General features: G+C 39.3%; 2 protein-coding genes across 8 annotated transcripts; both read right to left on the bottom strand.

Annotated features, from left to right (window-relative positions):
* Positions 1 to 381: 381 nt before the first annotated feature.
* Positions 382 to 6,606, bottom strand: LOC131297955 (uncharacterized). Of its 4 annotated transcripts, XM_058323186.1 has the most exons (8): positions 6,348 to 6,431; positions 6,120 to 6,170; positions 3,200 to 3,399; positions 2,713 to 2,763; positions 1,813 to 2,057; positions 1,016 to 1,153; positions 867 to 929; positions 382 to 779 (listed from the first exon to the last, which is right to left on the bottom strand). In XM_058323186.1, exons 3-8 carry the CDS (start codon positions 3,375 to 3,377, stop codon positions 696 to 698), a joined length of 759 nt encoding a protein of 252 aa, XP_058179169.1. In that variant the 5' UTR covers positions 3,378 to 3,399; positions 6,120 to 6,170; positions 6,348 to 6,431; the 3' UTR covers positions 382 to 695. The 4 variants fall into 4 exon arrangements, with proteins under 4 accessions (XP_058179169.1, XP_058179167.1, XP_058179168.1 ...); XM_058323184.1 differs by lacking the exon at positions 6,120 to 6,170 and having other exon boundaries at positions 6,348 to 6,606; XM_058323185.1 differs by lacking the exon at positions 6,120 to 6,170 and having other exon boundaries at positions 6,217 to 6,361.
* A 4,319-nt stretch (positions 6,607 to 10,925) lies between these two features.
* LOC131297954 (zinc finger CCCH domain-containing protein 14-like) lies at positions 10,926 to 14,211 on the bottom strand. Of its 4 annotated transcripts, none has more exons than XM_058323182.1 (3): positions 14,008 to 14,211; positions 13,010 to 13,758; positions 10,926 to 11,688 (listed from the first exon to the last, which is right to left on the bottom strand). In XM_058323182.1, exons 2-3 carry the CDS (start codon positions 13,730 to 13,732, stop codon positions 11,365 to 11,367), a joined length of 1,047 nt encoding a protein of 348 aa, XP_058179165.1. In that variant the 5' UTR covers positions 13,733 to 13,758; positions 14,008 to 14,211; the 3' UTR covers positions 10,926 to 11,364. The 4 variants fall into 4 exon arrangements, with proteins under 4 accessions (XP_058179165.1, XP_058179166.1, XP_058179164.1 ...); XM_058323183.1 differs by having other exon boundaries at positions 14,013 to 14,211; XM_058323181.1 differs by having other exon boundaries at positions 10,926 to 11,691; positions 14,008 to 14,205.
* Between the last annotated feature and the right edge of the window lie 3,325 nt (positions 14,212 to 17,536).

Raw genomic sequence — 17,536 nt, 5'->3', positions numbered from 1 at the left:
GTTGTAGCCACATGCCAACCTTCATAACTCTTACAGGGAATTGGCAATGCACTGACATTGCTTCCGTCCCAAGTTGAGAACTCAACTCACACAGCACGGCACAGCTGCATTCAGATTGAAAGCTGGTTGCACATAAGTTCCCAGTGAGACGCTCATTTCCCTAGAGGGGCCTTTTTTGATAACTTTGTATCTGGTTCCAATGGAACAATTCATTCGGAGGGCCAAAACATGAATTGATAGCACATGAGAGAGAATCCAGCGCCATATCAAAGGCTTCTGAAGCCCTAACTGTCATGCGGCTACCCCTACACAAACCTTGGGGGTTTTCATACATGGGCGCAACAGTTCCTAATTGGAAGTCTCATCGCTGATTCCTGAATAAAATCGAATTAATCCATGCCACTTCATTTTTTCATTCTCAAAAATACACAAAAGGAATAAAATCCCATTACTCATAATGTTATCAACTGCCGTAAAGCCAAAATTGTGTTTCCTAAATTAAAGCAGGCCAAAATTCTATAGTACACTGTTATTGCCTCTAACTAAGAAATGATACTACATTAAAGTTATAAATTCAACCATGGTAGAGGAGAGAGAGCCAAAATGATACGCAGTAGTAAATTAGGCAACCCCTTTGGTTTCTTGCTATGATATCCAGGGTCACAGCACATAAGGCACAAATCTCATATGGTGTCTTAATGGTCACCTTTATGCCTTTTCTTGGCTGGACTCTTCGTTGATTTCCTGGCTATATTCAAACTTGAATCGTTTCCAGTTTTCTGCATTAAGCATGAAACAAAGATTTAGGCTTTAAGAAACCTTAGGCTGGATATACGTATCATATCACCAAATAAATCTCATATCACCTTCTTTAACCTCTTCCTCTGTCTCTGCCGGCCTTTATTTTTCTTCATGGAGTTCGTTAAGTTCTGTTACAATTATGCCAGAAAATAAATTCACTTTTGAAGATAACAGAACCTTAAATCAATGGGATCTCAACAGCATATGGACCAACCTGTGCAGCAGCTACAATTCGAGCATGCCTTTCAGCATGAGTCTCTCCCTCCTCCTCTCCTTCCTCAACCTCCCCGTCACTGTTGAGCATGAGCTTCAGCCTCCCTTCACTGAGTAATTTTTCCGATCGAGCATGTCTCTATCATAAAAGTGCAAAAGGAGTTGTAATCAGATCAGCAGTTGAGAACATATGCACATTTAATGGCTCCCTACAATCCAATCATTTTTCTCTTCACTCAGAATATTAGTCTTCAGTGGGGTTTACTAAAGGAGCTTAAAACATACCGCTGAAAATTTGTTTTGAGAAAGAAACATTCCAATCCTATATACACTCATTGGAGTAGAACAGAAAGTGCGAAAAATATCCAAGAGAAAAACTACAATATTTTCCATCACAGTTAAATTAAATGGTCCATGCTCAATACTTCATAAAAGAAAAATTCAACTCACTCAGAACGAGGTCAGTTACATATGAGCTGGGGGATGATTAAATCGTGTTCTCTCCCTCACACATGCACATGTAAACATATTTCTGACATATACAAACTTACAAACAGAAGCGCGATATGATACATCAGACAAGATGCAAGAACTAGTAGGTTCAAATAGAAAATTCAAAAAGACGAAAATTGGGAGAGGATATAGGGCACTAGCGTTGCAGCATTATTCAAAGCTGAAGTCATGAAGGAGGATTCTGTTGACAACATTTATACCGATGAAGATTTTGAGTCCTTTCTTTTCTTGTTTTCTTTTGATTAGCTAATCTGATTTTGAAGGGAGCAAGAAAGAGTCGCTTACCTTGGATTTTAGATGAGTCATCAATGTCTCCTCTGTCAAGCAAACAATTCTAGGACACAGCCTACACTTAAAAACAGATTTACATTTCAAGATGTAACCGACATCAGATGGGGATGAGTCCTTTTCAGCCACGGTGTTTGACAGTGGATCCACAATTTCAGCATCATTTTTACGAGATGAATGCCTTTTAATAGCAGGTTGTCCAACATTTCCAGCTTCAATTTCATCATCATTTGTTGGTAAACCTGCCAATGCTTATACGATTAAACACCAAAGCCTTTGGCAACTTCATGAGCTTTTCTTATAATACACATTAATGATTGGATCAGAAAAGAGGAGGGGGCCAAGGGTTATTCAAGTGATAAAAGGGATCAGGAAATTGAGTCAACACGTCCAAAGAAAGTACAACATGAGACATGAAATTGTGATACCCATTAACACTAGTTACACTACCAATGCAACTATTGCAAGTGTCAGCTATCAGTTATTCCAACGCAAATATGTTACCAATACAATATGCCAATATGGTGATTTGAGGCCCTAACATTTAAAAAAAAAAAAAAAAAGGCATAGCACATAGGTTCCAATTGACCAGTAAATCAACATAGGTGCCCAAGAACCAAAAAGCATAACCATTGCTGTGACCTTGGTAATACGTTAGAAATAGAATAGTTGTTCCCTACACTTATAGGGACCCTCTGGTCAGCAAAATAAATCAATTTTAACAGCTTAGATTTCTCCATTACAGTTTGAATGAGCAAACTAAAGCTAAATCTCATATACTCAAAACCCTGCTGAAGAGTTCTCTACAACACACATAAAGTTCTCCAATACGGTTCCAATGAGCAACAAAAGTTACTGCAGAAGTTACGAATTTTAAATAGGTTAAGTCAAACGCACCTGATGAGTCAATGTTGACTTCATTTGCTGAGGTATCCTCACTTGCATATCCTGAAAAAAAAAATACATAATATGGAACGAATGTTAGTCCTTTCGCGCTTGAGTTGTGTAGTGAAGAAATCCACGAGCATCATATTCTTCAAATCTTAGATAATCTACATCTCATCCAAAAAGAAGTAACGACTATCATCTCAAAATGATTTCTGGTCATGAAAATAATGAGACTGTAACCAAAATTCACACGACTACTGCAATTTGCAAATATCGTGCGATTTAATGTTAAAAGAGTGCAGGGGGAGAAACATTTATTCAATGTCAATTCTCAAATGCTGAGTGAAAGAAACAAATTTCAATAGGACGCCATATAAACTAAGTTATAGAGCCATCACAATAGGGTTTAAAAAGACTCAACCGTGGCATCCACCAGCAACAAAACAAGAAAAACAGGACGATAGGCAGCAGGAGCAAGAAGCAAGGATAAACAAACCAGAGGAAGAAGAGGAAGCTTTATGGTACTCTCTAACGACCGCAACATCATCATCTTCTGCTTCTGTTTCTGTTTCTTCTGCAGCTTCCGCATCTAGTTCAGAGTCCGAAGAGGAAGAAGAATCAGAAGCATTGTCCCCATCGCCATGATCATTCCTGTAGAATCGCCTCTTAATCATTTTCTCTGCTTCTGTTATTCAACTGGGGCAAAAATCGCAAAAACTTGGGCATCAAAATTCAAAACAGGTTGAACAATTGGATGACACACATATAACTACTGCAAAAAAATAAAATAAAAAATCTTTTTTTTGGTAAACCAGGTACTTTAAATAGATAGGACCAGTGTTTAAATGGCGAAAGGCGCAACGGTCCCCTAGGGCTTTAGCGCAAGGTGCGCGCTTTATTGACGTGAAGCGCAAATTTTTTTTTCTTTCGCAACAAGGCAAATTTTATTAGAACAAGTTTTCAACACAAACAAACACTTCAAGAAAAAATACTTCCAACCAGGGTCCTTTTTGTTATGATTTTCAGATGTCATCTATAATTAACAAGTAGAAAAAATACCATAAACAAAAAGAAATTAGTATTGGGCAGATTGGCAGAAAAAATACCATAAACTCTTTGTTACTATGTTACTCTTTTTACTGGTTGGTTGGTTTATAAGGCATTTTTTTTGAAGTTCCAACTCACACGTTGATCAAAAAACAAAACAAGAAGTTCCAAATCCAACTCATACATATCGGTGTAAAGAAATGGACGAGAAGAAGGGAAAAAAGAAGAAGATAGAAGTTCCAACATGTAACAGCAGAAGATACCTCTGTTCTGGACAGAGAAGAAGAAGAAAGAAAGGAGGAGGAGGAGGTTACCTGGAAGAAAGAAGGAGTTGCCTACGAGAAGAAGAAAGAAAGAAGAAGGAGCTGAGATCGACTAGGGCTGAGATCTCATCGACTGAAGCTGTCGCTGATCCTTTTTTTTTTTTGATACGCTGCTGCTATGATCGATTAGGGCTGAGATCGACTTAAAAGAAACAATTAATCAGTGCATCGCGATCTACTTATGTATGGGTGAGAACCGTCAGATCTGTTTTTTGGCTCATAGACGAAAAGCGTCGCGCCTCGTCGCTTCAGCGCCTTAGGGTTCCGTGCCATTGCCCACATTTTGAAGTGCATTCCTTGTGCTGCGCTGCACCTCGCGCTTTTTAAAACACGGCCCTACTTCTAATCATTACTCCCATTTCTCTCTTCACTCTTTACCCTTATCTTCAATCATTACTCTCATTTCTCTCTCTATCTCTACTCACTCATTACCCTTATCTCCAATTATTACCCTAATTTCTCTCTCTACTCATTACCCCAAAAACCAAACCCAAAAAAACTCGGATTTGAATCTAAACAAGGCACAAATGATTACAAATATGCTCAAGTATCACAAACGAGAACTTATCCCAAACCCAGTCGTGCATATTCCAAACCTCTCTCACTCTAATATTTTCCTCGCCCAACCTAAACGGGCGTTGGATAAGGGAACGTAAGGGGCCAAGACCAGTCCAATTGTGAAACCAAAAGGAAGTGTTTCTACCACTTTTGATATTGATCCTAACCCCCGAAAGGTAAATCTCTTTCCCTTTACGCAGCCCTCTCCAAGTGTGAAAGGGCAATTATAAGCCACAGAACGATCCCTATATTTAGACAAAAGGACACGGGTCCACAATTTGTCCTCAACATTCAATCTCCAGTTAAGTTTAGTCATGGCAATCATATTAGCATCCATAGCTTTACGAATACCAAGCCCTCCAAACACAACAGGTTTTGTAACTTCATCCCAACCAACATTATGAATTTTCCTATGCTCCTCCGTAGAGCCCCAAAGGAAATTCCGATTCGCATTATCAATGGCCTTGTGAACACTCTTAGGCAGCATAGTGTTTTGCATAACATGAGCAGGAATCGTTGACTGAATTAATAAGGGTGTTTCTCCCAGCCATGGCAATGGATTGGGACTTCCACCCCGCCAGTTTAGAGTGCATTTTGTCAATCACTTTTTTAAAATCAGTCTTCCTGGGCCTTCTATCAAGAATAGGGCAGCCCAAGTAATCGCCAAAGGAGGTAGTGACAGGCATGCTAAGGATATTAGCCATATATATTTTCTCATTCTCTCCCACATTGGCAGAAAACATGATCACTACACTCACTCGTTAGTCGTTGCCCAGATTGGTCACAGAAATCCGTGAGAATTTTCTGAATAACATGGCAGTTATCCTTAGTAGCCTTGCCAAAGAGCACAATGTCATCCGCAAAGAAAGAATGGGAGAGTTAGGGGCCTCTGTTAGCAATTTTAATGGGTTTCCAAGATTTATTGTGAAGAGCCTCATTACTGTGAACACAAAGATAATCAAGGCACAAGATGAAAAGGTAAGGGGACAAAGGGACACCTTGTCTAATGCCACGAGAGGGGTAAAAACAATCAGTTTTGCCACCATTAAAGAGACAAAGGGTCATCTTTTACTCTATAGTAAGCGTTCCTCAACGCATCGAACTCAGAGACTAAAGGGTTGGCTAGAATGCTAGCAATTATTCAAAAACTAACTTTTGCTTCATAGTAAGTGTTCCTCAACGCATCGAACTCAGAGACTAAAGGGTTGGCTAGAATGCTAAAAATTATCTACCAATAGAACTATAGAAGGCATTTTTCAGAAAATTTCAAATTAAGAGAAATACAGAACTGGATTTCCATGCGATTAAACAAAAGAAACAGAATAAAGAATAGCCAAAGAAAGTTAGTCCTCGTTCAAAACCTCATTACAATCACGATACATGTCTATATACATTAATTCCAAATTAGGTCATGAATTGGAATTCTACGCTTCAGTAAGTGGAGTAACATCCAACGGTTTGCCAGTTACTAAAATGAAAGCTCCAAACCTCCTTGGGCGGCAGTAAACAGAAAAATGATATGCATATCCATATATCTCCCTGGATTATCAATCAAAAGGAGATAAGTATATAAAAGCTTACTTACACATATAATTTTACCAGGGCCGGCCCTGGGCAGAAGCCTAGAAAGCCACTGCTTCAGGGCGCCAAAAATAATCTGGTACGAGAGAGAGAGAGAGAGAGAGAGAGAGAGAGAGAGAGAGAGAGAGAGAGAACCTGTTGATGTCGTTGCCGGGGCTGCTAACTGAGCTGATTGTTCGGTTCGGTTTAGGTTAGAGATTTTGGGGTGGTTCTGATCCTGATCAATTTGTGAATTAGGGCTGACGCCTGACGGTAGTGGCGGACCCAATATGCGGCACGTGGGGTCACGTGCCCCCACGGCCCCACCCAAATCCTCCTTTTTTTTTTTTTTTTTGTATGTGTAATAGTAGCTCTTTATATCAGTACTGCAGGCTTGAGAGGAGAAGAATTGTTTGCTCTTCACACTGCCGCGACCGGCCTCCCATAGCACCACCACCATCCACCGCTACTCACCCACCTGGCCAACTCCTAAATATGTGCGTACCTTGCATATAAGCTATGAAACACCTGACACCTCTAGGTATCGCAGTGTCGGACACGGAGATACGTACGGGACACGCCACGTGGCGTGTCCCATAATTTAATTTGAATTTTTCATGGAGACACGGCTGGGGATACCGATGGGGACACTGCAGAGGCCAAACTGTAATTTTTTCTAAAATTTTGGAGGTTAAACTGTAATTTTTTTTTAAATTGGGGTCAAATTATAAATTTTTTAAAAAAAATTTGGGGCCAAATTATAATTTTTAAAAATTCTTGGGTGCTAAACAATAATTATTTATTTATTTATATATATAAATAAATATATATATATATACACGTGGCGTGTCCCCCAACCGTATCCGTGTCCCCATTTTTTTAAAATTCCCGTATCCCAGTGTCCGTATCGGTATCGGTGTCCGTGTCGGTGCATCATAGCATATAAGTATATCCTTAAAAATTAGGACTATAACCATATCCTTGATCTGAATTAGGACTATAACCATATCTTTAAAAATTAGGCCTTTTTACGTTCTGAATTGTATAGATCTGAGTTTTTTAGACCTATTTAGGTACACTTCGGTCAAATGAGTGTGTTGATTATATCATTTGGGTTTTCCTTTAGATCTTTTTAGGTGTGGGCTTCGTCCCTTTGAGTGTTCTTCGTTGGTTTCTTGCCAAACTTAGATTTTGGGTCATGGGAGAGTATAGGATAATTCTTAGCTTTTGTTATCCCTCGTTTGGGTAGTAGGTTAGGAATTTGATGCTATTATTCCTTATCCTGTTGATCTTTGTTTTTTCAAAGATTAATAAAAAAATTTAGCCTTTCAAAAAAAAAAAAAAAACCATATCCTTGATCCTTTGAGAGATCGAACTAGGGCTTTTAATGTATTTTTGTAGCCTCGTTTGTAAAATGTTTACTTGATCATTAGTAAGGCTTTTCATCTAACTTGGTAGGAGTATTTAATTTGTGTAAAAGACAAGAAAAATTGGTAAACGGATATCCGGGTGCACCTCGACTAATTTCGGGATGCTGAAGTAAAATGATCGGGCAAACCTCCAATGACCCTAAGATTTGAAATATTTCGCTTTCGTGGCATTCGAGCTTGCGAACTTGTGAGGGACGAGCCATTTAATTACTTTCTCATACACACTCGGCCAAATTTCTTTGGGTTGTTCTAGAAAAAAGAAAACGTATATTCATTTAAGAAACTTCATGCAAACATATAGATTATAAACATTTATTCACTACTGAATATATGGGCTTGGATCTTATATTTGTTTATGAATTTTTTCCTCAAGATTCCAAAAAAATTGTGCCTCCTTTGTGTCGATTTTCTGGGTCCGCCACAGAATATTAGATAGTTTTGCAAATTTGGGTCTCCAATTTTTAAATATAACAAATTTTACCCACAAAAACTTCAAAAAATTATGCTATTGACCGCACAATGTCCGGGATAGCTGGAAAAATATACTGAGGGCTCATTTGATACGGCGTCTTGTTAATTTAATTGCTTAAAATCTTGATATTTTTGTCTCGAGCTATTGTGGATTTGCACTCAACTGCTTCCATTTTGTAGGAAAGGTCAATAGGCGCGACCGTTGACCGTTTGACTAGCCAGTGGGCATGCGACACCTGTACTCATCCTCGCGGGGTTGACAATTTGACTAACGAACCCTATCTTGCCACGTGGCGCCTCAGTCGCTCGACACGTGGCCCCGCGCGTGGGAGCCACGCGCTACCCATAGCTTTGCAGCGTCCATGCAAGGGTCGCGAGTCCAGATTCCTCCTTTAAGGAGAGAGTTACATCTATTCAAGTGGATGCTTATTGCGGTCCCGATCTAATGGAGACGATAACGCGGTAAGCAAGATGCACAAAGAACTTGCCCAGACTTTTATGTCTGCTCCGGCCTTTAGCCAGGATCCGAGGAGCCCCTTGAGGCTTGGTAGCGGTATTGGCGCGACTGAGTAGGTCACGACCTTGCCCTACGGGAATGAAGGGGATCTAGTGGCTTGGTGGCTGTAAAAGAAGAAGAGGATCTCCGCAAATAAGAGAATACGCATACCGTCATGCTCGCGGTCATCGCGAGAGTAGCGACACCTTGGCGGTCAGGGGGGACAGAAGGGACACGTGTCATTTTATCAGCGCGCCACTTGGCGCCCGAGAATTAGCTCGTGTGGTCTATAAATATGAAACGTCTCTTCATTGAATCCCAAATGATGGAGCACATTGTGAACATTCCCTAGAGAGAGAAAGTTGGTGAGCACTGATTTCAAAGGAGGTCTTATCCTCTTTCAAGGGCTCTATTGTCTTTCCTCTTGGGGATCTTTGGGTTTGGGTCTCCACTGCCTAGCTACCCTCTCTGTTCACCCCTGCTCTTCTTCTTCACCCTTCTAAATCACTCCTCTCATTCCTCTCCATAGACTATTCTAACCTCTCCGGCATATCTATTCCTAAGGGATATTTGTCCACTCAAAAATCGGACCTATCCTACACATTCCAATTCTCTGATGTGATAGTGTCTTAGCTATGTCTTTAGCCTCTAATCCAGCTCCATGCTCGCAAAAAGCATGTTGAGGTTGGTTCTCATTATATTTGCGAAAAGGTTATTCAGAAACAATTACTCATCAAACATGTTCCCTCTTGTTGCCAAACGCAGATATTCCTACTGAACAACTTACCATTTTACGATTTCATCTTCTCAAGAACAAACTAAGGCTGTCAGTCCTTTCAGCATCAGTTTGCGGGGGTGTGTCAAGCAACTCAAGTGAGGGCCTTGAGGCACAAGCAGTTGAGGTCAATCAAGTGAGGCACGAGTAGCTGAGGCTCAATCCAGTGCTAGGGCTTGCTCTTCTCAGCCTAGTGCCAGCTCATAATTAACCAGCTCATTCCAGGTGACAGTTGGTTAGGTAGTTATAGTGTCAAAGTTAGTTAGGTAGTCATTTTCACTGTAAATTGATTGGTTAGTGAAGTTTGTCAACTGCTTGTATAAATAGTGGTGTGATCCTTTGAGATCTGTATTGTTGATTCATACACAAACAGATGAAATGGAAAGACTAGTTTTTTCTCTCTAAAGTCTACAACAATAACGAAAATATTGGAATGACAAGTAACATTCGATTCTTTTCTTGCATCACACCTTCTGTTTTTTTCACGAACATTAATTTGCTTTCTCGTTAATGGAGAAAGAAATTGATTTTCTCACAATTAGTTAATTAGTTGAGGTGTCCGTGAGCTGGTCCGGATAAAAAAACCCAGGCACAGCATGTGAGGTAGAAATACATGAATGATGCCCCGGATTTACCAAACACAGTGTGGTTGAGTGAAAATACCGAATGAGCTTAATTAATCCAAGTACGTGGTCCACATATAAACATTCCCATTCCCAAACATGTTTGCACCTAAATTGGAATTTTTACTCAAAGCGCTGAATGAGATCACTCACCAACCATTATCATATGTCTAGTACTTTCTAGTGTGATAAATTAATACCCATGAAACGTGTACGTGCATATATATATGTAGCAACCTAAGTCATCTCCACCAAGTAACGTAACATATACAAGCATGTACGGAACGTGAAAATTGACAGTATTTACTACTCCAGCATCTTCAAATCTTGTCATGATTATGGCGCGGTAGCACGTCGTTAATTAACTACTTCCAATCTTTGAGATGAAAGAAAGGGTACATAACTTACATGCATCTCCAGTTCGGACCAGAGCTAGCCCGGGTATCATATGTGCCCCAATTAAAGAGTCTTGAATATTAGAAAGAAAGCAACTCGTTGGGAATTGAAGAGGGGAGAGCGAGTAAAAATCGAACGATTAGTTTTATATTTCTTTTTATTGTGGATTTTTCATCAAGATAGAATTTTTTTTTAAAGTTTGTGATATAAACACATCTGTGATGTGCGTCTCTACATTAAGAATTGGTTCAACCTCGTCTAAAACTATAAAAGTTTACTCACATACATGCTTAATCGCTCCATATGTAGTTTAATGAACCACGCAATTTCAACTGCATAAACCTCGCACAATTTTTAGTTAACACTGCGATCTATATATCATGAACATTGAATAATTAGAAGATGCTAGTGAGTCCCAACGATTTTACTTGACACGAATTCAGTGTCAAAGTACTTTGATCATGAGTCCCACGTACGAGTGAAATTTGTAGTGACATGCATCCACAGAGAGAGAGAGAGAGAGAGAGAGAGAGAGAGAGAGCTCTGAAGTGTTAACGAATCAATTTCCTCAAATGGCATGCAATCAAACATTTCGTGCCATCACAGCATCCAGAAATCTATCAACATCATCAGAGACATTAACCCAACAGGCAACAACCAATGAATCATCAACTTACCAAAAAAAACCCTGAAAGCAACCTCACCAAGTCTCTGTTTCCTTCCCTCAAATCTAGTAGTATATTCTTCCACAGCCACACCTTCCTCCTAATATCTTTCTCAAAACAGAAAAATCATTTGTCCAATTAAATCCCCAATTTTATTTTATTTTATTTTATTTTATTTCATTTACTAGTATATATAGTATATAGTGGAGAAATTCTCTTCCAATTTGTAACTGGGGACTATGATTGCCTACATATATCCCGAACTGACATAACCTACGCCTGCAAGCATATACCGATTCGATTCGATATTCTCATGATCAACGATTAAGTTCGTTGAAGCGGCCGAGTGGGCCCAAGAGCCTCTCCTGTTCAGTGAGAGAGTGGCGGAAGTGGCAGCGGTGGCCGTAAGGGCAGGTGTCGCCGGCGAGAACCATGCGGCAGACCTCGGTCTTGTACCTGGGGTGCCTGATCACCGGACGCAGCTCGGTTATCCCGTGCGCGAACTGGCAGTTGTCGCCGTAGGGGCACTTCCCGGTCTCCTGCCACTTGTTGCACAGCTCTGTTTTGAACATCCCTTGGTTGTACACGTCGAACTCCAACGCCTCCTCCTCTCTCTTTCCTCCTGGCACGTACACTCGTTGCTGCTGTGTACGTTCCACACCCACAATCAGCGAATTGGCAATGAAACAGTCACATGCAAAAAGTTGAAAAAAACGAAATCACACATTGGCCCCTTACTTTTTGGAGATTTCACTTTTGTGGAGTACTAGTCAAATATGTAAGCCTCAAACATTTAGACCCCGTTCATTTTGGGATTTTGGATTTGAATTTGTTGATAATGAGTGTAGAGAGAAATAAAGTAATGATTGAAAACAAGAGTAATGATTTGAGAAAGATAGAAAAAAAAAATGAAAATAATAATTAGGAAGAAATAGGATAATAATTAGAATTCAAAATCCAAAACCATTAACCGAACAAGGTCTTAAACTACTAATGTGAGAGGACACATGGCATTAAGGACTCAATTGAAGCGAGGTGAAATTGGATCGATTATTTCTAGTGTGACCTAAAATCGAATCGTTTAAAATACATGAGAGGACCCAAGGTATCAAGGACTACTTTGAAACAAAACAAAAGTCCAGAGAAAAAATTGAAACTCTGACCAAAACTAAATTCAGAGTAGAAATCTACATGAAACAGTGGCGCTATTAACCATTCGAAACAGCAGCTGATAAAAAAAAAAAACCCCCATTCGAAACTGAAAAACAGAGCAGTTGCATTGACTCCACCGACTCATTCAGGATCAAAAGTGTCCCTAATCTAACATGAACCAGCGGAATGGCAATGATACAGTCACATGCAAACGATGCAAATTGTAGTGGAGTAATTAACTAATTAATTCATTTGGCCCCTATGATTTTGCGGAGATTTCACTTTCGTTTCTGGAATTTCAAATTCAACTAATTCTGTTTTCTCGCATTAATATTTCAAAGAACAAATCATTTCGGAGGTCAAAGTGAAACTTGAACAAATATACATGGATCACTGGTTGAATTTAATTGTACAGTAAAACTTTTGAATTACTGTAAAAACATAGATAATTAATTCTCACATCAATATTCTTTTACCATTTGAACCCTGCGAACTTTATTACAATGCTTTTTCATGTTTAGAAACAGTTGAACAAGAGAAATGATGATATCACAATTGTAAATAAATAAAAAAGTGCGGATATAAATAAGTAGAGTTTTAATGCACCATATCAATCGGATGAGTTATCCAATATAGCATAAATTCGTTCAAATTACTAACGTAAAAGGACGCAAGGTGTCCGTGTCAAGGACTATATTGAAAGAAAATAGAAAATCTAGAGTTTAGATTGATATAATTGAAACTATGAAAAAACGAAACTCATGGACCACCGACTTTTATTTGAAAAACAGAGCAGTTGCAGTGACTCACCGACTCATTCGGGCTCGGGCTCTTGACTCGGTTACCTCGACTCGGATCTCCACCGCGTTGAGCGATCTTCAGGTACCCGCTCGAGCGAACAGAGATGCTCTTCGGCAACTGAACTCTCTCCGGAGTATTCCTCCGATCGAACCGGCTGTGTTCGATCACGCTCGTCGGGCTGATGTCGCAAATCTCTTCTCGATTCTCTCGGATCATACCGGCGTTCCCTCCGATGCTCATGCGGTTGAAGTCGTTGATGAAGGAGAGAGGCGGCTGGGGAGCAGAGGTGAGGAGGCAGTTTTGGATGGTGGCCTGGGAGAGGAGAGAGAGGCGGTTGACCAGGTCCGAGTTGGCGACTCGGAGCTCGTCGTTGTCGTCACGGAGGGAGTCGACTTCCAGGAGGGAGTCCTGGAGGTGGGCGAGGCACATGGCGTAGCGGTTGTAGAGCTGCTGGTACTCGAGGACGAAGCTGGCCTGGCGGAGGCGGTCGTCGACGGTGGAGACGACGTCGTTGTTGTTGTTGTTGTTGTAGGAGGAGGAGCAGTCGGAGGGGGAGAGGGAGGTGGTGGAGGCGGCCGGAGGGAACATCGGCGAGGGGTGGTAGAACGAGGCGAAGTGGTCGGTGGCTGGTTGAGGAGAGAGATGAGGTTTGCGTGTCTGGAAAGGCGACGGCGAGTCGGTGGAGTTGGTTTGGGGGCCGTTGTTGTCGACGGTGCTGCCCTCTTTCTGCATTTTTACCGGAATTCGCTCGCTGTGTACTGAGAAAGACGAAATTAAGGTCAAGTTAACAATGCGATTGAATTTCAAAACACACAACACACGACGCAGATTTACATAGACCAAGGCACATTTTGATATACGTATATATGTGTAACTATGTAGGATAACATGAACATGAAAGCGGTGGAACTAGCAGAAACTTCTAGCCAGACAGCGAAAATGCATCGAAATCGAATCGAATTTGGACAATCGCAGATGAACAGCGAGATCGAAGAAGAAAGTAAAACCTTACAGAGTTACTTGCTCAGACGCTCTGCACTTCGATCGAGAGAGAGAGAGAGAGAGAGTTTGCCGCCTGAAGCGTGGGCGGGGAGCATATAAAGACCTGAGGTTATAATCGAGTGTATCGCGAATCACTATTGATAGGTCCATCGGGTCATTTATACGCTGTTAGTACAAAGTTTTCAGATGTAGTACAAGATTCCGACGTGGAAGAATATCATTGGACGACTCTTGTGTAAGTCTCGAGTTTGAAGGGTAGCTGAAAATTTGGAGGGTATGGAACTCGTTTCACGTTAGGGGGACGGGGGCCCGGCCATGAGTTGGTTCTGAAACCGTTAGGGCAGAGAGAGAGAGACCCAACAGAAAAGTGCGGGAAAAATTGGGGGCAAAGAGGTAGCATGTACCTACGGTTCCATTAACACTCCGGTTCGTTCAATCATCAGGTCACTTTCTGTATTGTAAATTTCCAACTAGCCATGTCAATGTGTAATTAAAGTAGCGCCCATATAATGTCACTCTATATTGGTCAGGTTTTTTTTTTTGGTCCGAGAGGATAGGATATTAGAGCATCAACATTGAAATAAGCAAAATAAAAAATTGTTAAAGTTAGAAATGTTAGATTAAAAAAATGCTTAGAGTGGAATAATTTTAAAAAACTAACAATATTTTGTCAATAACCAAATTTTATCTCTCAATCAAGTACACCAACATTTCACAAATACCTTCTCTCTTCCATTCTCTCTCTCTCTCTCAACAATGTTTTCAAAAAATAATTTTAAAAAACTGTAACTTTTAGATTTTTTTTTCCTATTTTTTGAGAAACTTTTTTTTAAATAACTATAAGTAAATAAAGTGTGTTTTTCAAAAATCTGTTTTTGAAATTTCAAAACTCTTTTATAGAAAACTGTTTTTACACAAAATTTGTTTTAAAAAAACTGTATTTATAGTTTTTTAAAATTTCAAAACTATTTGTATAAATATAATTCTTTCAAAATTTCTCAAAATTGTATTTACAGTTTTTAAGTGAACAAAGTGTATTTTGAAAAACTGTTTTTTGTTTTCAAAAACTTTTTTTTAATTGCTTCTAACATAAACTATTTTTTTTTCCTTCAAAAACCATTTTTTCAAAAACTATGCGTGAAATGAAGGGAAAAAGTTTGGAGGGCCCATTGATTTTGATTATGGGCAAAAAATAACCAATGTGGAATTTGACATTGCTAACTTTAGCAACCTCTAAATGGATAATCAAAATTTGATGTGGTATGTTTTGATTATTTACATTTGCTTATTCCACTACTGATACTCTTAGGAGGGGCTAGAGGTTACTGCCTACTGGTTCCAACGAGAGTTAGTCGAGCAGTTCCTCTATGAAGACTCGAATATAGCACCTCTCACTTAGAAAGGAGAGTAACAAACCAACCACACTAGCCGTTGTGTTCATGGGTCGGTGAATTTGGAAGGCCAAATTAATAAGCAAACTATCTTCTTCTTTTTTAATTTTCTCATATTGATAAAAGAAATGTATCAAATAAGTAATTATACAATCAAGTTAGTTTTGAGTTTGACTACTACCCCTTTGTACTAGTACTTGATATTTATTCGAATATTAGAATTAAAAAATCATATTTGTGGTTCATACTCCCTCCGTCCCAATTTGTTTGTCCCTTTTCATTATTTGGGACCTCTTACAAAATTGTCTATATGTTTCAATTTATAATGTTTCTTATATGCAATATGGATCTTGTTTGATAGATCTCAATTAGATCTAAAATATGATATTTTCGAAATTATGTAAAATATTATAAATTGTGAGATATAGACAATTTTTTAAAAGGCACGTATGTCGAAATTGGACAAACAAACTGGGACGGATGGAGTAGTATATTTGTTTTACGAGAAAATTTTCCGCCATGAATAATTGTTTACGAAGCCATTCACAATTGTCCAAAAGTGTTCTGGACGGTCCGGATTTTAATGAATTTTTTTCGGGAGTTAACACTCTTCCCTGGAAAAGTGTTCTGGACGGTCCAGATTTTAATAATTAGTTACTGCCGTAAAGGATTTGTTCATGGCTGAGCTGTGAATAAGTTTCTCTCTTTTTTTACTATTTTTTTTTGGGTGTTACGAGGTTCATATTATAGTTAGTTAGGAGATTGTGCCCCACTACTCGGACACAAACCCCAGCTGCCCTTAAAACAAGATCGAGCGTGTTTGTCTTGATCAGGAGCAAACATCATAGCTTCTGTATTAATTTTATCGGTCAAGCTAGTGTCATGATGTATCACTTGTACTAGTTTTTTTTGAGAAAAATAATTTGTATTTTCCATCACTATTACTAGTTTGTTTCCTCATAATTGTGATAGCGATACAGTCCGGGGAAACACATATCGTCATTTTCGAGTTAATTATTACTCCTATGTCTTAAGCGTTAAGACTTAAGAATATGTCGCAATTCTATATTATCGATCTGTGCAACCTTATACGTGGCATGCAGATCCTGAGATTTTGATGTAGGACAAAAATGGAGGGTTTTTGTATTTTATTTTTATTGTTTTAGAATAAGATTTTGACTAGAAACAAATAATGACTCAAATATTTGGTGTAAAGGAACAAATATTTGGTGTAATTGTTTCAAAGTCATATGGGGTACCGTCATGAGTTCTTTTCATCAAACAATGACTCAAGGAATGGTTTAAGTTTTATTCTTCACTCTTTCTTAAGGTTGTTATAACCCTCAGAGCTTGATCACCTCCGTACGTAGTTACCGAAAAAAATACTATTGAGTGCAACGATCACCGAAATTTAATTAAAAGTTGCTAATATTTAGACTAAGTGAGACACCATCGATCGCCTGTCTAATTAATTGCATGCACTTCCCTTTGTACCATGTTGTGGTTTCTACCTCTATATATAAGAGATTTTTCGTTGGTTGATGATACCAAACCATCCAGTATCCTAACAATATTCACTACTAATCATTCGCTACAGGTGGGACGAGAGACTATATGTATCTGAGGGATTAACTGACTCGGGACATTCCCATCACAAAAGAAAAATGCAAGAAAGGAAACAGTACTTAGTAGTAGTAGTAGTAGTAGTATTTTTCGAATTAGAAGACATGCATGGCAAATGGATAAAATGAAAAGCTTGTTGTGAGATCAAAGGAAATAATGCGGTAAATTAGTCCGTAGGCCGGGTTGCTTGGCAATTAAGGAACTATAATGAGATGAAGGGAGAGAGATGGTGTTGGATTGAAGTTTTTGCATCCCAATCAAGCATATGATCAGAGGGTGGATGAATAAATTAATACTCCACTTTGTTAGGCCATTTTAGGTAAACCTCGAATGATATGGCTTTTGGTTGCTTCTTTGTCACAACTTTAACAAACTCCCGGCCCCCTGCCCCTCTTGACCCACATCAAATCTCTAATCAACCTCTTGTTGGGAGTTCAATCCACATTGCTTGACGCTTTATCATTTTGCTTTTTCAATTATTAATGGGTTCATTTCGTCATACTCAATCCAATAATCACTA

Source organism: Rhododendron vialii, chromosome 8a, assembly GCF_030253575.1.
Source record: "Rhododendron vialii isolate Sample 1 chromosome 8a, ASM3025357v1".
NCBI lineage: Eukaryota > Viridiplantae > Streptophyta > Magnoliopsida > Ericales > Ericaceae > Rhododendron > Rhododendron vialii.
This window is presented reverse-complemented; position numbering and strand designations above follow the sequence as displayed.